We start from the raw sequence: 22,249 nt of genomic DNA on the forward strand, positions 1-22,249 counted from the left end.
CGACTGTACTTCCTAAATTGACTGAATAAAAAATGTTATTGACCCTAACTCTGATGGCATGCTCTAGCAGTGTCTGTCAGTCTGTCAATCAGTCTGTTTGTCATGCTGGGGGCATGGTGGCGGACGGTAATTAATGAGTGTCTGTTAAACAGCGCAATGTGATCCCAAATGGTAATTAGAACACAGAGCCAGTGTGGAGCCACACATTTTCATTAGCCCAGGAGACAGGTATGCGTTGGTGAAATATGACTCTAAAAGAACAGCCATTCAGCCAGGTTAGCTATAAGGCACAGACGATAAACTCAGCTATTAATGAGATTTACTGCAGACACTTACCTGTCTGCCTTGGTGCTGAATCAAATTTATGGAAAGCAATAAAAAGGAAGATAATGGAAACAAAGACGGGAAATAAATGAACAGAAACAAATTAAAACAAATAGAATAACAGAATAGAATGCTGGTTTTGCTCCTCTGAGATTGGACCAGTGATGTCTTGTCAGAACATCCTTGGAGAGTCTGATTTAATATTGAAAGGAAATGTGTGAGTTCCACCACAATCTAAACAGTAAACACACATTGTAACAACATATTTAGTATGATTGTGTAAGTATATGATTGTTTTATGGAAATGTACCTCACACTATGGGGCATTTTCCCCTCAGTGGGAATTGCCACAGAGAGAGCAGCAGAAAACCTGGTGAGATTGAGCAGTTCATTTGATTGGCTGTGCTCAGCTGGGGATGAGGCGAACACTCAGAGGTGCCCATTAATAGGCGTTTTACGACTGATGTTGGAGGAACGGTCTCTCAGCTCAATCTCTGCCTTACAAAATGGTCATTGTCTTAGCCTCGTTCTATTCTCAGTCAAGCTAATAATATGTTTTTACACAAAGTAATAAAACTGTCCGTTCTCAGCTTTCTGCTTGTTTCCTTTAACGTCAGTGATGAGACATTTGAAGCATGGGAAGGAGTGTTGTACTCTGAAGATGTTGACCGTCACAGTCTCTCTGAAGGTGAACATCTAAAGCAGTCTGTCTTTTCTTACCATATGGCAGTTTAGTTTAGTAACACACACACACACACATTCAGTGATGTGACAATCCAAGGTTAATTAACATATCAACATGGAAATACAGGGGCACTTTATGATCCGTGTTTAAACACCCTCATGCACATTTCAAGCTAGAAATGAAAAGCGCATGAGAGTACACGTATTCGTACAGGGGCAGAGAGTACACTTATACATACAGGGACAGAGAGTACATGTATACGTACAGGGGAAGAGAGTACACGTATACGTACAGGGGAAGAGAGTACACGTATACTTACAGGGGCAGAGAGTACACGTATACGTACAGGGGAAGAGAGTACACGTATACGTACAGGGGAAGAGAGTACACGTATACGTACAGGGGCAGAGAGTACACGTATACTTACAGGGGCAGAGAGTACACGTATACGTACAGGGGCAGAGAGTACACGTATACGTACAGGGGCAGAGAGTACACGTATACGTACAGGGGAAGAGAGTACACGTATACGTACAGGGGCAGAGAGTACACGTATACGTACAGGGGCAGAGAGTACACGTGTATGTACAGGGGCAGAGAGTACACATATACGTACATACAGGGGCAGAGAGTACACGTATACGTACAGGGGCAGAGAGTACACGTATACGTACAGGGGCAGAGAGTACACGTATACGTACAGGGGCAGAGAGTAGACATATACAGTCGAAGTCTGAAGTTTACATACACTTATGTTGGAGTTATTAAAACTCGTTTTTCAACCACTCCACAAATGTCTTGTTAACAAACTATAGTTTTGGCAAGTTGGTTAGGACATCTACTTTGTGCATGACACAAGTAATTTTTCCAACAATTGTTTACAGACAGATTATTTTACTTATAATTCACTGTATCACAATTCCGGTGGGTCAGAAGATTACATACACTAAGTTGACTGCATTTAAACAGCTTGGAAAATTCCAGAAAATGATGTCATGGCTTTAGAAGCTTCTGATATGCTAATTTACATAATTTGAGTTGATTGGAGGTGTCCTCAGAAAAAAAATGGTGGACCTCCACAAGTCTGCTTCATTCTTGGGAGCAATTTCCAAATGCCTGAAGGTACCACGTTCATCTGTACAAACAATAGTACGCAAGTATAAACACCATGTGACCACGTAGCCATCATACCTCTCAGGAAGGAGATGCGTTCTGTCTCCTAGAGATTAACGTACTTTGGTGCGAAAAGTGCAAATCAATCCCAGAACAACAGCAAAGTTCCTTGTGAAGATGCTGGAGGAAACAGTTACAAAAGTATCTATATCCACAGTAAAACTAATCCTATGTTAACATAACCTGAAAGGCCGCACAGCAAAGAAGAAGCCACTGCTCCTAAACTGCCATAAAAAAGCCAGACTACGGTTTGCAACTGCATATGGGGACAAAGATCGTACTTTTTGGAGAAATGTCCTCTGGTCTGATGAAACAAAAATAGAACTGTTTGGCCATAATGACCATCGTTATATTTGGAGGAAAAAGGGGGAGGCTTGCAAGCCGAACAACACCATCCCAATCGTGAAGCACGGGGGTGGCAGCATCATGTTGTGGGGGTGCTTTGCTGCAGGAGGGACTGGTGCACTTCACAAAATAGATGGCATCATGAGAAAGGAAAATTAGGTGTATATATTGAAGCAACATCTCAAGGCATCAGTCAGGAAGTTAAAGCTTGGTCGCAAATGTGTCTTCCAAATGGACAATGACCCCAAGCATACTTCCAAAGTTGTGGCAAAATGGCTTAAGGACAACAAAGTCAAGGTATTGGAGTGGCCATCACAAAGCCCTGACCTCAATCCTATAGAAAATGTGTGAACAGCACTGAAAAAGCATGTGCGAGCAAGGAGGCCTACAAACCTGACTCAGTTACACCAGCTCCGTCAGGAGGAATGGGCCAAAATTGCCCCAACTTATTGTGGGAAGCTTGTGGAAGGCTACCCGAAACATTCAACCCAAGTTAAGCAATTTAAAGGCAATGCTACCAAATACTAATTGAGTGTATGTAAACTTCTGACCAACTGGGAATGTGATGAAAGAAATAAAAGCTTAAATAAATCATCTCTACTATTATTCTGACATTTCACATTCTTAAAATAAAGTTGTGATCCTAACTGACCTAAGACAGGGAATTTTTACTAGGATTAAATGTCAGGAATTGTGAAAAACTGAGTTTAAATGTATTTGGCTAAGGTGTATGTAAACTTCCACCTTCAACTGTACATACAGGGGCAGAGAGTACACGTATACATACAGGGGCAGAGAGTACACGTATACATATAGGGGCAGAGAGTACACACATACATACAGGGGCAGAGAGTACACGTATACATACAGGGGCAGAGAGTACACGTATACATACAGGGGCAGAGTAGACGTGTACATACAGGGGCAGAGAGTACACATATACATACAGGGGCAGAGAGTACACATATACATACAGGGGCAGAGAGTACACATATACATACAGGGGCAGAGAGTACACATATACAAACAGGGGCAGAGAGTTCACGTATACATACAGGGCAGAGAGTACACGTATACATACAGGGGCAGAGAGTACACGTATACATACAGGGGCAGAGAGTACACATATACATACAGGGGCAGTTTCTGGGACACAAATTAAGCCTAGTCCTGGACCAAAAAAACACCTTTCAAAAATACTTTTACAGGATTTGGCTTAGTCTGTGACTGGGAAATCGCCCCATGGACACACAAACATTCAATACATGTTATTTCTCTGATCTTCTGATCTAACTCTTCCTTTCAAACTGTTTTCTCTGTCCCTCCTCGTGTTTTAGTTTAAATGAATAGATATGTAGCAGCTGAATTGAGTCTTAAAGTCCAACTGAAACCACCATCTCTCTAGCCGTCTCAACCCCTTATTGGCTATTACGTCATGGTTCTTATTGAAAAGACATGAAGTTGGTTGGATGTAGTCATATTTCTACTGACAACCAGTTACTGTCAGTGTCATGCCAGTGTCATCATGTGTGTTATTGTACCCCGGGCATTTCCTCCAAGGGCACACAGCCAGGGAATAATGCCTGGGGTAGTGTGTTTCTCCTCTGATATAGTGGTCTACCTCCATCAAACCGTACCGATCAACCTTTCAATCCTACAATTTCCTGGCATGGTGAAAAGCATTTAAAAGTATCTCTCCATCTGTTTACCACATCTCTCCCTCTGTCCCTCCTTCGTTCCCTCGCTCCCTCTCCTCCTCTCCATCTGTACGTGTGTCTGTTTGTCAACCTCTTTCTCAGTAAATGTGTCTTGTCCTCCCCTCCCACTTCCCTCCCACCCCCAGGCTGGGCTGGTGTCCCCTGTGTCCCTCCCCTCCCTCCTGGCTCTCTCGTCTGGGTTAATGTTCCATCAGGTGCAGCACCAGCACCAGGACCAGGACCAGGGCTGTAAATCAAACAGGCTACAGTATGTGTGGATGAAGGCCAGGCCTGATATACAGGACCCGGCTCTGCCTTGTAATCTACTGGCCTCTGACGGCTTTAAACCCATTCTATTACACTTGATCTGTGATTTAAAGGAGCCCAAATGTTCACTCTATTTCTCCTCACAGGATGTATTTCCTGGGACTGTCAGCTATAAAATAAAGAGAATTGTTTTTAATGGGAGACTAGAGGGGGAACATGGAGGTAGCTACTCTGGTGACTGCAGAGAGGGGGGAAATTGCCACAGAAGAGATCTATCAGGCTGTAGGGAAGCAGTAGTGTTGATTGGAGTTGGGCTGAGGAATTAGGAGGAGATTGGTTCCTCTACCTGACCATCCGTCATCAGGGCTTTAGGTCTTCAGGTGACACTAGATACGAAAGGCATTGTGAGAAAATGTATAAGGGTGTCAAGGACAGTCCTGTAACTATAAGGGACAGTGTTACTAGGAGCAATGTAAAGAGTTGCTCTGTCAAATGTCAATATGTATGTATGGTGTTTGTGCTCTTAACCTCTGAGCAGATGGGTTATCCATGGATTAGATTAAGTTTATCTTAGATGGATTTAATTAGTTTGAGAAAAAGGTTATTGATTTCTGTGATCATCTGTTGCCTTTTCCTCCCCCTGATGACTCAATGCAATCAGTCAATCAGTCAATATTGATTGGTGAAGCCTTCCCTCTCATTGTAACCATGCATTAAAAAAAACACATTACTGCCTACCACAAGACAACATGAAAATGAAATAACTGGTGAATGCCTGTACATTTCCTAGAGGACATGATGTTATGGCTGTATTGTGTTGGTCTACTGTTGCTCTATAAATGTCAACATCTCTACTCCGTCTCTCCACAGATCACCTTCTTCATGCTGCTGTCGGCGGTGTGTGTGATGCTCAACCTGGCTGGCTCCATCCTGTCCTGCCAGAACGCTCAGTTGGTCAACTCTCTGGAGGACTGTCAGCTGGTGAGAGACCAGTGCCCTGCCCCTCTACCCCCTCTGTCCCCCCTGCATGTGCGCTATCTCTCCCATCTACACGGGCCAGTACTGGTTCCCTATCTCTTCCATCTTAACAGGGGCCGGTGGATGTGGTGGGGCCCCTGTTCATATGCAGGAGTTGTGGCACCTGGTGTTGAAAAGCTTGTCTGGGATCTGTCAGTCTCACACACCAGTTGAATCAGTGTGCAGAGCACCGCCCCACCCACCCAGCTCACAGTAAAAATAAATATTAACGCCAGCCACTCCTACGTCCTTCTTAATAGTAGGGCTCAGTGCCGTTTGTCTGTCTGATTACCCACTGGAGCTCATAGTTTAATTATTAAGAAAAACATAATAATCCGCCGTCTGGGGAGAGAGAGCGCTTTCAATTTGTCTGCTGTCTGCGGCAGGTTTCATTTCTGTTCCCGTTTTCAGACGGCGTGGCAGAACGCATGTGTCAGGACCAGGCTGGGGAAGGAGTACCTGATACTAGCATAGATTACATGAATCTATAGACTCATGACAAGAGTGAAGTTCCTAGATCAACTATGCTGTTAGGGGCATAGAAAATCACAGCTCTCAAAGTCCTCTAAAAGGGTTTTCTCTGTAAAAGAAAATACTGAAATCCATAAATTCTGGACTAATTTAATTAGTGTTTAATAAGCTATAAATAATGAATAGCTTTTGGGGGATTAAAAATGGAAACAAATATTTGAATACGGTACTTCTCCACATGGCTCCAGCTCTGAGTAGCACAGTGTGCTTGTATACTGTGTATTGTGTGTGCTGAATGGATGTCTATGAAGGGATTATTTATAGCAGAAGAACAGCTCAAGCCCCTAGCCTGCCTATTCTGTTCTGTGACCACTGTGTTGTGTGGGGTTGTATCAGCACTGCAGTCAGCTCCACAGGATATCCTGCATTCCCTTATCCGGAATACGGCCCCGTTCTACTATCTCTCTCCCCGGCTTCAGTCTGCCCCAGCACCAAGCACAGACAGACCCAGTAGCACAGACAGACCCAATAGCACAGACAGACCCAATAGCACAGACAGACCCAATAGCACAGACAGACCCAGTAGCACAGAGAGACCCAATATCACAGACAGACCCAGTAGCACAGACAGACCCAATAGCACAGACAGACCCAGTAGCACAGAGAGACCCAATAGCACAGACAGACCCAGTAGCACAGAGAGACCCAATAGCACAGAAAGACCCAGTAGCACAGAGAGACCCAGTAGCACAGACAGACCCAGTAGCACAGACAGACCCAGTAGCACAGACAGACCCAGTAGCACAGACAGACCCAGTAGCACAGACAGACCCAGTAGCACAGAGAGACCCAATAGCACAGACAGACCCAGTAACACAGACAGACCCAGTAACACAGACAGACCCAGTAACACAGACAGTCCCAGTAACACAGACAGACCCAGTAACACAGACAGACCCAGTAACACAGACAGTCCTAGTAGCACAGACAGACCCAGTAGCACAGACAGACCCAGTAACACAGACAGACCCAGTAACACAGACAGACCCAGTAACACAGACAGACCCAGTAGCACAGAGAGACCCAGTAACACAGACAGACCCAGTAACACAGAGAGACCCAGTAGCAGGGGAGGCAACGACAACTGGACTCTAATTATATTGATTCAAACCATCTCTTTGCAAAAAACGAATGTTTTAATTCTTAGAATTTTAGAACATTGGAAATAACACACATCTGTCAAGCAGAAAGGATAAGAGGAAAGCGAATCATCATAGTAGTTAAACTGAGGATGGTTCTCCTCACATGACTGTTGTTGGTAATTACACTGAAGATCTGCTATTCTAGCCACATTAATCACATGGGAATTCTAATTTAGTTGGTCTAATCAATTAACCACTCTGGCATTGTTTGCAGGCTTTGCAGTGGATACATAAACACTGCTAGGCTTTAATGAATTCATTTCCATTCCTTGTGCAGTTATAAGAGAGCGTGAATAAGTAAGGACTCTCTATTATTCCATCCAGGCTCCTGAGGTGACCTTTCTCCAGTTAGCTGTAACTCACCTGTACAGTCCAACCAACTGGGGTATTTCATCACCATCAATGTCAACTGCCTCCATCTTGCATAGTGAATAAATCCAAATAATGTATACATTACAAGTCCATGAATGTCATATTGAGCTGTTGACTCAACTTGAAACCTATCTTTGTAAATGCCAGAGTGACGTGAGGGTTTACTGGACCTGGTCACACAGAGAGTGTGTCATCAGGTTTAGCATGGCACTACTCCCCTCCCTGTGAGACACTGCCTAAGCCCTCTCCTTGAATCACTTCCAGGAAGTTGACATTAAAGCCCTTGTTTTACCAGTGCCCAATGTAGCTTAGCGTAGCATTACATCTCAAGATGTTTGTCAAGATGTTTTACACCCGTCATCAACACTAGGGACGGGTGACACGAGTTGTGATGTAATGTGTTGGGGCCCGTAGAAGGGAGGTTCTGGGAAGAGGAATGATCTGCAGAGCGGAGGAGAACCACACTTCTTTCTCAGGGAGCCTGTCTATCCGTCCGACTTCTTTGTAAATATCCTTTGCAATTGTGATGTTATTGTTTTTAAATATGGGATTTAACCTGTACGTATTGTGATTGCTGCAAAACGAATTGCATCATTGAGGACATTGAGGATTTCTGAATCTGAACGTGACGGAGGGAGGAGGGAGGGGGGAGGATGTGACAGGCAAAACTAGTGCCCTGCACATGATGTACACTACAATCCCCATCAGGATGGCTGGTCTACCTGATAGAGTTCCAGTGTATGGCGAGGATAAACAGTAGCATTCCCTGAGCATGCATTTGGCTCCGGCGAGGTGCATAATCTGTTCAGAAGGCATAACTAGTTTAGAGGGCATCCCACATTTGTTTTGGAAAGGATCGACCACTTTTATGCAGTTTTTGTCTGAGTGGAGATGGAAGGCAGGAACTAGAGCAGAGCAGGAGGTGTTTGTGTGTGTGAACTGAAAGGCTTTCTAAGTTGCTGGTGGTTGTTCTCTGGGCTGGTGACAAACCACTTGTCACCAGCCCATCCAAGTCTATCTTGGATGGGCTGGTGAAATGCATGATGGGTCCTATGTGGAGTGCTCATGTGGCTAAGGCTGGTAGATTACCGCTCAGGTTGTGTCTAGTGACATCAGACGTTCAAATCACTGTTTCACGCGCCGTTTCACACCCAAAATGTAGAAATCTGCAGAAATAGAGAGCTTGTCATACACTGCACCATTAAATGAAAGCAATGCATGAATAGATTATCAAAATGAAAACAACACTGCAATGGCTGTGCTGCTCTGCAGACTTAGATATTCTAATCTAATTGTTCATTCATATGGCACTGACATACTGCAAGACCCCCTGTGTGCCGTCTGGTCTGCTGGGACATGAGGAACATGCAAACATGTACACCACATCATGCATCAACACACATGAGTCTACTTCCTCCAAGGATCTCCACAGTGTGTGAGAGAGACAGAGAGAGAGAGAGAGAGAGAGAGAGAGAGAGAGAGAGAGAGAGAGAGAGAGAGAGAGAGAGAGAGAGAGAGAGAGAGAGAGAGAGAGAATAGCGAGAGAATAGCGAGAGAGAGAGCATAGAGAGAGAGCGCGAGAGAATAGCGAGAGAGAGAGCATAGAGAGAGAGAGCATAGAGAGAGAGCATAGAGAGAGGGAGAGAGAGTGAGAGAGCAGGAGACAGAGCAGGAGAAAGAGAGAGAGTGAGAGAGCAGGAGAGAGAGAGTGAGAGAGCAGGAGGGTGAGAGAGCAGGAGAGAGAGAGAGAGCAAGCGAGTTAGACCTTGCGTTCCTCATAGTGTGTTGAGTATAGAGCCAGACTACAACAATGGTCCAGAGATCTGTCATTTTCACCAGCAGGACATCACTACTGCTGACTGAGTGATTAGTATACGAGACTAAATGCCTCTCCCCAGTTCCCTTTACTACTGTACACGGCTCCTTGGAGACCATACATACCCCGCTATGACTGAAATATTAATGGACTTCACTCCCCCATGCAATTAACCCATGATGGGTAGGTTCACGTCCCGCCTCCTTACAATCTGGGTCACATAGTTAGTAGTTGTAGCAGCACCTCAAGATCCTCCCCCTGTTAACTCTGCCTTACAACTCACTGTGTTAAGTAATCCTCCAACACTGTAGATTCCTCTGTTGTCATGTTAGAAAAAAGGGTTATTTGGCTGTCCCCATAGGAGAACCCTTTTTGGTTCCATGTAGAACCCTCTATGGAAATGGTACTACAAAAAAGGGTTCTTCAAAGGGTTCTCCTATGGGGACAGCTGAAGAACCCTTTTAGGTTCTAGATAGAAAAAAAGGTGCTAAGAGTGTATTCTGGCAGGGAAAGTATCAGAGCAGGCAGAGACAGAGGTGTAAGTCTGATCTCCGTCATAGAGAAGCATTAAGATTCTGCTTTATGCAAATGGCGGAAGAGGAGACACAGGGCTAGGGTGTGTTGTAACATTATCAAGTGTGGGAAAGAGTACCGTGAGTTCTCACTGATATCCAATAGCCCCTTTACTTACCCCTGTCCTTTCTCTCCCCCAGATAAAGTTTGACAGCGACGGTGTGTGTGTGTGCTGTGAACTGCAGCACCAGAGCTCCAGCTGCAACAACCTAGGAGAGACGCTCAAACTGAACCCACTGAGCGACTGCGACACCATACGCCAACACCTCAAGGTGGGTGGAAGTGTGAGAGTGTGTGTGCGTGCGTGTACATGTGTGTGACTAGACAGGTATGTGTATGTTACACCATTTCTTCTTTGATGTGTACGCTATAGCCTCGTTCCAAGGAAAGGATTCCCATTATGTTATGTTGTCCCATGTAACTTGATCCTCCAGACTTGTTCAAGCTGAAATGTTCTCCTACTCTGTACTGGTATACCTTGGTGTAATGAATAACAAGTCGTGGGAGCTTAGCTGATACACAGACAATGTAAAACACAAGTGGAAACTTACAGGCTCGGATGAGTAGAACAGGAAACTGAGAATGGCAACCGCATTTGTCTTCTAATCCACACATAGCTCTTAGTCATATTAATTGCATAGTCTGTCAGCTTGGCTTTGCCAGTTCGCTCAGTTCATGATCTCTGGAGATTATATGAACTGAAAAGCCTTCTGTCGGCATGGTGATCTATATGCAGCTGCATCTTTATTGGATTACAGTGTTCCAATCCTTTCATTTCATGCCACTGATTGATTATAAGACATTGATAACTAAATAAAAGTCCCTTTAAAATGAAGCATGGGTATGAAAGAGGAAAGATCCAACCCTGCTAGTCATCATGATCATAGACCATTAACAAGATGTCAGAATGGACACTATAAAACTGTATTATGTGCTAAGGAAGTCAGATAGGGTGAGTTAAGTCAGATGTCATATAAGGCAATGGCCATCACGGCTCTCCATCATCCTCGGTCTAGATATTAATAAAGTAATACTGCTGCTGTCTGCCTCCAAACGTCCCTCCAATACACAGCCTAGATTGAAAAATGATACTTTACAAGTAAGTTACATGCATAGAATGTATGTCACCACTTTGGCGTATCGATGTAGTTCACAGTTAACTACCCATTTCAAACCAGAACGTGTAGAAAACAGAACCTGTTTTTTCTGTAAAAACCAAAAATAGGTTCATGTCCCCATAGATATTGTAATACTTATACCCCAGAAGTATTGGTTTCATTCACAGTGCTTCAAATCACATGTTCCTCTTCCTGAATTTTAACCTGTCATTGCCTAAAGCCATGAGTAATGAGTGTGGAACGAGGATTCAGTTCATTTGTGGATTCCTGAGTGAAGGCGGGGTGTGTAACCTTGGCAGTGGAGCTGCTGATCCCAGCCTGATCCCAGCCTGGCTCCAGGTAACCAGGCAGGGCTGTTGTGTTCAGGGAGGTTCAACTCTGTATGAACACCTTATTAACAGCTTCCTTCAATGTATTATTACAGTTGCTACCCTGACATGATTTACCATGTCAATATGCAAATGTTAATCGCCAGGGAAAACACACACAAGTAATATTTCTTCTCACATCTGCAAGGCAGATGTATACAACACAGCTACAACACAAGTGTGCTGTCTGTGTTTTAGGATCGCCCAAAGCCCATGAAAATAGAACAAAAATATGTAGTTGTATTTTTTGTTTATAAAGATATGATTTACAGTGTGTTGCCATAGCCCAAATGCGTGTGTTCAGACCTATATTTCCTGCATTGTGGCCGGTTTTCCTAATTTTCCTTGGTAGGAAAAGGCAGAGCTTTAATTACAAGATAAGTTGTGTACAGTGTTTTCACCTGTACATTTTTCAATGATTCTCAATCCAATAAAATACAGGAAATACGGGGGCGCAGCGGTCTAAGGCACTGCATCGACCCGGGTTTGTTCCCAGGCTGTGTCACAACCAGCCGTGACCGGGAGTCCCATAGGGCGGCGCACAATTGGCCCAGCTTCGTCCGGGTTAGGGGAAGGTTTGGCCGGGAGAACTTTACTTGACTCATCGCGCTCTAGTGACTCCTTGTGGCGGGTCGGGCGCCTGCAGGCTGACCCTGGTCGTCAGTTGAATGGCGTTTCCTCCGACACATTGGTGCGACTGGCTTCCGGGTTAAGCTGGCGGGTGTTAAGGAGTGCGGTTTGGCGGGTCATATTTCGGAGGACGCATGACTCGACCTTCGCCTCTCCCGGGCCAGTTGGAGAGCTGCAGCGATGAATATCACAAAATTGGAGAGAAAAAGGGGATAAAATACAAAACACAAAAAAATTATAATAATACAGGAAATTCACGTATGTAGCACTTATAAACACTTACAAGTCATTATATTCAATATAGCCCATGACTCATGAAGGATATTTTTATTCTTTGCTTTATGAATGTACGATTGAATGTAAATGTGTAAGCTATGCATACTTGTCTTTCTTCACAAAGCAACAGCATGATTTCGCACAGCAACAAAACGGCAATAACATTCTACCAGAAACTCCATAAAACACAACATTGGGATTTTCAAAACTTGAATTCCAATCTATACTTTTTAGTTCACATTCTGCTTTTGATGAGACTGGACAATGATATGTACAGTACATATTCAATGCCTAGATCTCAGTCTATTTTTCTCTCTCTCCTTGAAATTGTAAGTGAAGCTCAAGAATCATTCATTTGGCATCATCTTCTCTCTAATTCCTTTCCCCGGAGTAAGCCATTGAACTTACCATTGATGCCAGTTTGTTTGGTAGATTGGATGCACAAGGTGATGCAACACTGCAAAGAGAACTGAATAATGAAATAGGCTACACTGAATGAGGACATGGGTCTCCTGTGACTCCCGGTATCTGGATTGGGTTTGTGTGACTAGCAAGGCATGGAACAGGAACGTATCCCAAAAAGATGAGGAGAAATCAGCTGTGTCAACACCTCAAACAAGATATAATGCAAAGGAAAATAAACAAAATGTCTCCTCTTTGAAAAGAGTTACTATGCATGTTTATACTGAAGTACCAATCTCCATGTATTATTCACCTCTCTAAGTACACAGGAACATCTCTGCCAAGCTAGCACTTTGTTCCCCTGTGCCAAATAAAGTGACTGAGTCAGAACTAATAACATGATCCTGTTTGCGTGTTAGGGTTTGATCATATTAGGCCAGACAGGGAAGTGAGAGAACATAGTTGAAGGCCAGAAGTGACAGATCTGCCTCTTGTTTGCCTTATAGGTCTGTCTACTCTGCTTGTCAAATCTCTCTCCAAAGCTACAATGACACTATGCCATACTGTGGTACTAGTATGTACAGTGAATATCACTAGGAAATAATACTGTGCTCCAAACAAACATTGTTCATCCATAATGGCTCTCTATTGTCTGTTTGAAAATGTAAACATAGTATTTAGAATAAGAGTAAAATACCATGGTAATTTGTGGTCCTCACTGTGGTTAGCTCAGGCTGTGGATTTCTCCCTGTTCAGTATCCACATGATCAGAATGCCAGAAAATAGCTATTAGAAAAAGCACTGTATGGGTGAGGACACTTACCGGCATTATTTCACCTTGAAGTCTAGCCAAGTAACAAAGAAAAGCAACATGGAATGAAATCAAGAGCCTATTTTCAGGTTGCATGGGGTTCAATTTCACTAGTATGCATATTTATTCTTGCTGAGAATTCAATACATCATCTTATGTCAGTGCATAACCTTGCATTGCACAGACACCTCTTCAGGGGGCTATTATCACCTTACCTACAGAGACTAGGAAGAGAGATGGTTCCCTCTTGATCCGTGCTCATTTACAATGGCGCTATTATTGGTAAGCTGTGTTGAAGTAGAAGCTGTGTTGAAGTAGAAGATTGCTTTCGGGACAGGAGTTTTTCTTGACCGTGCAACCTGAACAGAAAAACTCTGGACTTTAAGCTTGCAGTCCTATTATATCACACCTCAACAGTAGAAGGCAGTGTTCATGGTCTTAGTTGGTTACCATGGTCCGTGGTGGTGATGAGATGTCCTATTATATCACATCTCAACAGTAGAAGGCAGTGTTCATGGTCTTAGTTGGTTACCATGGTCCATGGTGGTGATGAGATGTCCTATTATATCACATCTCAACAGTAGAAGGCAGTGTTCATGGTCTTAGTTGGTTACCATGGTCCGTGGTGGTGATGAGATGTCCTATTATATCACATCTCAACAGTAGAAGGCAGTGTTCATGGTCTTAGTTGGTTACCATGGTCCGTGGTGGTGATGAGATGTCCTATTATATCACATCTCAACAGTAGAAGGCAGTGTTCATGGTCTTAGTTGGTTACCATGGTCCATGGTGGTGATGAGATGTCCTATTATATCACACCTCAACAGTAGAAGGCAGTGTTCATGGTCTTAGTTGGTTACCATGGTCCATGGTGGTGATGAGATGTCCTATTATATCACATCTCAACAGTAGAAGGCACTGTTCATGGTCTTGGTTGGTTACCATGGTGATGAGATGTCCTATTATATCACATCTCAACAGTAGAAGGCACTGTTCATGGTCTTGGTTGGTTACCATGGTCCATGGTGCTGATTAGACGTTCTATTTCACAGTATTTCTGTAAGGCCCCTCCTCATTCCCCTCTCCTGTCAGTCTCCAGAGAGGCAGGCGTTAGCTTTAAGCTGCCTGCTCATCACACAATGTGTTTCTCAAAGGGACTGACTGAGAAAGGATCTGTTTCACAGACTCGGGACCTCACCTGCCAAATGTAGGCTGCATCTGTGAAAGGCTGTGTGAGTCTCGAGCTCTCTGGTCACAAGAACACCAAGGTTATCAGAGATTTCACCTGCCATATCAATGGGAATCCATTGCTATAACCTCAACAATTTTCAACATCGGTTGCCTCCCAATGGTGAACACATGTCAAAATAAAAAGGGAGCTTGGGCAAATGTCAAACTCACACAAAACATTTTATGACCAGTGTGGGTGTTTCATTTCTTTCTAGACTGTTCCTGTGGTTGTAAGCAATGCTGCTGACTGGGGTTTCAAAGCAGCCAGTCTGGGCTGCATTTAGTTAGTTGTCTGCAAACAGGCTTTTATGACATGAAGTGTCAGGGCCGACAGGGATTCATATTGCTTCATTCCCACATGGTTTAATGAGTGGGAGAGGATGGCGCTGCAGGAAATGCAGTGCTGAGCTATGAGGGTGACTGTGTTCCTGGTTGGATCATTCTCAGATTTAAGGGCCGATTTTCTGCTGTTATGATGTACTGTATCCTTCCTCTGCAGTGCTCCCCTGCTAGCTAGTCCATGCTGTGCTGTGTCGCCTTGGTAATGACATCACCATTGTCTGTGTCACCTTCAGTCTCTCTCTCATTCATTTGTTCCCTCAATATATTTATCTCCTCTCTTGTGTTCTCATGCTGTAATATTTGCTTAGCTTTCCTCACTGGCTCAAATGTGACTCCCTCTCCCTTCTCTCTCCCTCTCCCCCTTCCCTCTCCTCTTTCCCTCCCCCCTTTCCTCTCTCCCTCTGCCTGGGTCCTGTAGGAGCTCCTGTTTAGTGTGTGCGCCCTGAATGTCATCTCCACCATCGTCTGTGCCCTGGCCACTGCCATGTGCTGCATGCAGATGGTCTCCACTGATGTGCTACAGATCGTAAGTAGTGTGACAGAGAACACAATGGACACTTTGTCTCTGACTCTGTCTGACCTGGACTCAATGAGACTGATCTATAGCCTTATGGAGAGCAGCTCTGAACCATCATGAAAGGTAAACACACTTGGCCTTCTAATGCTGGCTTCAAAATTCTCCCCCTCAGATGGTGGTAGTAGTATCAGTAGTATTGTAGTACCATACAGATTTGGAATAAATTGTCTTTAATCTGACCAGCTTTAAAAAAAAAAAAATCTAAAAAATTCACCTTTATTTAACCAGGTAGGCTAGTTAAGAACAAGTTCTCATTTACAACTGCGACCTGGCCAAGATAAAGCAAAGCAGTGCGACACAAACAACAACACAGAGTTACACATGGAATAAACAAACATACAGTCAATAATGCAATAGAAAAAGTCTATATACAGTGTGTGCAAATGAGGTAGGATAAGGGAGGTAAGGCAATAAATAGGCCACAGTGGCGAAATAATTACAATATAGTAATTAAACACTGGAGTGATAGATGTGCAGAAGATGAGTGTGCAAGTTGAGATACTGGGGTGCAAAGGAGCAAAATAAATAACAGTATGGGGATGAGGTAGTCGGATGGGCTATTTACAGACGGGCTATGTACAGGTGCAGTGATCTGTGAGCTGCTCAGGCAGCTGGTGCTTAAAGTTAGTGAGGGAGATATGAGTCTCCAGCTTCAGTGATTTTTGCAGTTCATTCCAGTCATTAGCAGCAGAGAACTGGAAGGAAAGGCGGCCAAAGGGGGAATTAGCTTTGGGGGTGACCAGTGAAATATACCTGCTGGAGCGGGTGCTACGGGTGGGTGCTGCTATGGTGACCAGTGCTGAGATAAGGCGGGGCTTTACCAAGCAAAGACTTATAGATGACCTGGAGCCAGTGGGTTTGGCGACGAATATGTAGCGAGGGCCAGCCAACGAGCACATACAGGTCACAGTGGTGGGTAGTATATGGGGCTTTGGTGACAAAATGGATGGCACTGTGATAGACTAGTGGAGGTTATTTTGTAAATGACATCGCCAAAGTCGAGGATCGGTAGGATAGTCAGTTTTACGAGGGTATGTTTGGCAGCATGAGTGAAGGAGGCTTTGATAATGCTTAGATCATGTCAACACACATCACAAAGAGCACCCATCCCAGAACAATTCAGAACCTCCACATCACGAAGAGCACCCATCCCAGAACAATTCAGAACATCCACATCACGAAGAGCACCCATCCCAGAACAATTCAGAACCTCCACATCACGAAGAGCACCCATCCCAGAACAATTCAGAACCTCCACATCACGAAGAGCACCCATCCCAGAACAATTCAGAACATCCACATCACGAAGAGCACCCATCCAGAACAATTCAGAACCTCCACATCACGAAGAGCACCCATCCCAGAACAATCAGAACCCACATCACGAAGAGCACCCATCCCAGAACAATTCAGAACATCCACATCACGAAGAGCACCCATCCCAGAACAATTCAGAACATCCACATCACGAAGAGCACCCATCCCAGAACAATTCAGAACATCCACATCACGAAGAGCACCCATCCCAGAACAATTCAGAACATCCACATCACGAACAGCACCATCCCAGAACAATTCAGAACATCCACATCACGAAGAGCACCCATCCCAGAACAATTCAGAACATCCACATCACGAACAGCACCATCCCAGAACAATTCAGAACATCCACATCACGAAGAGCACCCATCCCAGAACAATTCAGAACCTCCACATCACGAAGAGCACCCATCCCAGAACAATTCAGAACATCCACATCACGCTAAAAACCACAGAGGATTTGAAGAAACCAATTAAAGGGGAAATAATGATTCTTCTCCCTCGCTGTAGTTGGTAATATGTTCACCTTAAAAGGCATGCTGTCCTTAAAACGACCCTCTCACATTACAAGGGAAACAATGACTGTGCCCAAAACGTAAATGCTTTGCAGTCATCAGGGAAATCAATATGGTAGGGTGCTCCCTTTGCCCTTCAGAGCAAAGCTCTCAGCCCATTTAGAATGACATTCCCAGATGATTGGTGGGCCGTAGCGCCCTCATAGCCACCATTAAAACATAGCGATACTAGCGATACCAGCGGAGTTTGCCTGCACCCCTTTAATATCTCTGGGCAATTTTTTTACAGGGGAGAAATAAACTTGCGGGAGCATAACGTTTTAACATTGTATACGAGAAGGCTTTGTACAGTTTATGAGCTGAGCTGTAAATTGTGTGGCCTCCTGGATGGGTATATGGCAGATAAGCCCTGGGTGGGAGATTGATAGAGCTGAATTATATTAGTGAGGCAGGAGTTTGGGGCTGGAGCCGGGGCAGATCCAGGGGCTGCCTGGCGCTGATGCAGATGTAGGGGTTAGCAATGGGACCGGTGCAGGGGCTAGAGTGGAGGCTGCCAGTAGAGGATTAGTTTCATCTCAGAGCACAGGGTGGCAATGCAAGACATCACTAGTGATCCCAGCTACACAGTCACCGCACAGGCACAATGAGCTACAGGACCATAAGCTTAAGAGCAGGACGATATGTTTGATTTTGCACCTGATTCAGTTTCTTCATCTTTTGTGGCTAGAAGAAAATGCAAAAACAATACTTGTTGTAACCTAAAATGATACAGGTCACAGTCATTTAGTTGGTAAGGGCAAGGTTTTACTATTCAGTCAGAATTTCAATGAGAGGTTTTCATGTCCTTTGTCCTTGACTGATAATGAATATATCTATGTAAACTTTCTATGCTCTTCTTGTATGACACATGATTGATGGCAGATGCAAAGCAACAGATGGGCACATTTCTCAAAGTCAGATTTGAACTTCAAAGTAGACAGGCTGAACTCCAGCGCATCCTGAATGGGAACTTCTCAATGGCACGTCGCCGTCTGGTTGGGAGCAGGAGGAATGTGAGACATGCCACTGTTTTAAAAACACAGACCAGGAGAGATTAAACTGGCCTGTACAGCCGTAAGGTCACAGGAGGGTGAATGACAAAGGACCTGTCTCCTCCTATTCCCAGTACACTCACAGAGCCCCTCACAATCTGGCTTCATTCCCATTTCACAAGGAAAGTTTTCAGCTCCCAGGAACAAAGCTAGCTGCCTACTAAAGCCTGACTGACTCAATGCACAACGTGCTGGCCAGGCCAGGGCAGGCTTCCTTCTATTGACATGTATTGATTCAGCCAGCGTTTTTTTCCTCCCACTTCTCCATTGTGTCTGGCTTTATTAGCCCTGCCATTAACGACTTTGCCACCGATAATGACGCATGCTACTGCATAGTTTCTTTGTCCGAGTCTCCAAAGAATAAACATCATTGTGTCAGCTTGATAACCTTTTTCTTGATGCCTTTTTTTACAGAATGTTGTTGAAATTAACACGTTAATGGTCCCAGTATAAAGCTTTCAGAATGAGACATATAGACGGCAGTTTCCTGTCTCTGAAATAAAAGCTGGGTTTGTGTCTCTCTATCTGTCTGTCTGTTTCAGTTCATGCCACACAGAGCACGAGCCCTGAGCGCTGACTGCATGACCCCCCACGGCACCATCCTGCACCAGACCCTTGACTTTGACGAGTTCATCCCACCCATCCCTCCACCACCCTACTACCCCCCAGAGTACACCTGCACCCCGGTGATGGACGGACAGAGGTATCGCAACACAACATCACAACACAACAGAACAGAACAAACACAACATACCACAACACAACACCTTGACCCCGGTGATGGGAAAACTGAGGAACTACAGCAAAGCAACACAACACAACACCTGCACTTTGGTGATAGATGTACAGATGTACTGGCTGCAACACAACACTCTGACCTCCTAACAACCTCCTAACAACCTAGCTGACCAACATAGCAACATGCCTGTTTGAATGACTGGCTGTAGCATCTCCTTTGGCACCTGTCACACTGGGTGTGATATAGTCTTGCGTTGCCATGCCTCCAAAATCATGTTGTTGTCATGCCTGGAGAATTTTGTATTGCAAAAACGGTTTGAACGGTGAAGATTATGATTGGCTGTTACATTTCAAAAACCCTCCCCCACACACCTGGGGGGGGGTGTGTATGTGTGCCACTGTTTTCCGTCCGGGTAGGACACATTTTGTAGAGAGTTGTTGCGTTTGTTAGTTTCAAGTGCACGTTTTCAAATGATCAAGTGCGGCTGACAGTCTGCGATTTATATTTGTTAAAATTGAAAGTGAATTACGCTGGTTAAGTCAAATGTCACAACACGTTCTAAACTGCTCTGTCGACAAACACACTTTTTACCTTGTCTCCATTCGTCCATATTGCTGCTGGCTGCGCTTTGCTACCACCGAAAAATCTTGAAGATTGCCCATTATTATAAAAAATAAGGGCTCAAAAACAGAGGCAGTGGGAGAACCTATTCAAGTAAGTAAATATATTTTGAAATGTTAAACTATGTATTACACTTCTAGTAGGCCACTTTGTAGGCTAACTGAACTGAGCTGCTAGCTAGCAAGCTAACTTTACACACTGTTTAGCTAAGTGAATTAAATGTCATTCTAGATAACTTTCTATTAGCTAACTACAGTATCTTGATGTAATCATTGTAATTTAAAAACAGTCTCCAAATGCATTTGTTGATAACAGCCTAGGAAGAGACTGCAATTGCAGCTCCAGCTGTCAGTAAAGGGAGAGTGTAGGCTACTGGACCGGGCAGGTAACTTTGTGGGAGGACATGATGAAAATATTCTCCAGTTCCAGTCCCAAGAAAGACAAACTGAGGACAGAGAGATAATAACAATAATGTTCAGTGCTGACTAATTTCAGTATAATGAAGCTTGTTTCATTGTGATGTTTTCTATCCTCAGACATGGAAAGTTGTGAAAGCCTGTGTTTTCAGATGAAGAGAGAGGTCCCAATGAATGTCCCAAGAGACTAATGGTGCGTTTCCATACTGGATTTACCCCAGTGTTTTACCTAAAAGGCTCAGACATTTTGTTTCCATCTATGTGGGCCGGCACCCGTGTCTGGGACATGACTCCGGTGGACCTGCTCTTACTTGGGGCCAAAGCCAGGCCACTGGTACTTTTCAGCCCACATTTACATAACAATGGCTAACTTTAACACCTTCTCACACAGTAACTGTGTATACCAGCGGTATAGGTAGGCCTACCTATATTCCCTAGGTTATATGTGTAGGCCTACATATGTTAGCACATGTTGTATACAAAAAGAGTTGAACATCACACACAATGTATACACCTATTACAATTGGAGAAGGCTGGAGCTCTGCTAGGTGTGCAGGGTTTTGTTTCAGCCCAGAAATAACACACCTGATTCAACTTATCAAACCTAATGAGGTGATAATCAAGTGTGCTACCCAGTAGATCAGGGATCAATGGAGCAAGGTTAGTCACCGCTGGTATGGAGTTTTGTTCACCTGAAATTATGCTTTAGTAATAATAGCCTACTTGTTACTACCACTCAATTTTCTGTTGTTGTTTAGACTAAGATGTCTAATCTTTACATAAGAGTTAGCTTATTTGTACATTTTGTAGTGATGAAGTGTTTAACTTGTTTTAATTGTTAAAATATTATTCAAAATGAACTAGTGTCAATGTTGATTAATCACAATCCTGCAATAAAGAAGAGAAGGGGTTCTGTCTCTCTGTTTCTGTGTTGTATTCTCAAATTGACATTTCCTTTTTGTCTAGTTGTAAGATCTCCAATCTGTTTTATTTAATTGTCACTCTGTCTCAGTATATCAGCTATCTGAATCCATTTTGCAGCTTATCATATGGCATGCATCACTGGCCTTAACGTGGATCTGTCATCTGAAGCAGAGAATAGCAAAACTCTCACATGGTTACATGTTGAGCTATATGTTCTCAATTTAAAACGATACTAGTAGACAATATATACAGTTGAAGTCAGAAGTTTACATACACCTTACCCAAATACATTTCAACTCTGTTTTTCACAATTCCTGACATTTAATCCTAGTAAGAATTCCCTGTCTTAGGTCAGTTAGGATCACCACTTCATTTTAAGAATGTGAAATGTCAGAATAATAGTAGTGAGTGGTTTATTTCAGCTTTTATTTCTTTCATCACATTCCCAGTGGGTCAGAAGTTTACATACACTCAATTAGTATTTGGTAGCATTGCCTTTAACTTGTTTAACTTGGGTCAAACGTTTTGGGTAGCCTTCCACAAGCTTCCCACAATAAGTTGGGTGAATTTTGGCCCATTCCTCCTGACAGAGCTGGTGTAACTGAGTCAGGTTTGTAGGCCTCCTTGCTCGCACAAGCTTTTTCAGTTCTGCCCACACATTTTCTATGGGATTGAGGTCAGGGCTTTGTGATGGCCACTCCAATACCTTGACTTTGTTGTCCTTAAGCCATTTTGCCACAACTTTGGAAGTATGCTTGGGGTCATTGTCCATTTGGAAGACCCATTTGCGACCAAGCTTTAACTTCCTGACTGATGTCTTGAGATGTTGTTTCAATATATCCACGTACTTTTCCCTCATGATGCCATCTATTTTGTGATGTGCTCCAGTCCCTCCTGCAGCAAAGCACCCCCACAACATGATGCTGC

At 43.9% G+C, this 22,249-nt stretch overlaps 1 protein-coding gene across 1 annotated transcript in view; it reads left to right on the top strand.

The window, feature by feature from the left end:
* The window catches only part of fam189a1 (family with sequence similarity 189 member A1), a 128,239-nt gene that overhangs the window by 90,682 nt on the left and 15,308 nt on the right, over positions 1–22,249 (top strand). Inside the window, exons 3-6 of the mRNA XM_014175445.2 lie at positions 5,362–5,472; positions 10,083–10,214; positions 15,538–15,645; positions 19,165–19,325. Coding sequence (XP_014030920.1) covers positions 5,362–5,472; positions 10,083–10,214; positions 15,538–15,645; positions 19,165–19,325 — 512 coding nt within the window. The remainder of the gene's footprint in view (positions 1–5,361; positions 5,473–10,082; positions 10,215–15,537; positions 15,646–19,164; positions 19,326–22,249) is intronic.

This window comes from Salmo salar, chromosome ssa26, assembly GCF_905237065.1.
Source record: "Salmo salar chromosome ssa26, Ssal_v3.1, whole genome shotgun sequence".
Taxonomy (NCBI): Eukaryota; Metazoa; Chordata; class Actinopteri; order Salmoniformes; family Salmonidae; genus Salmo; species Salmo salar.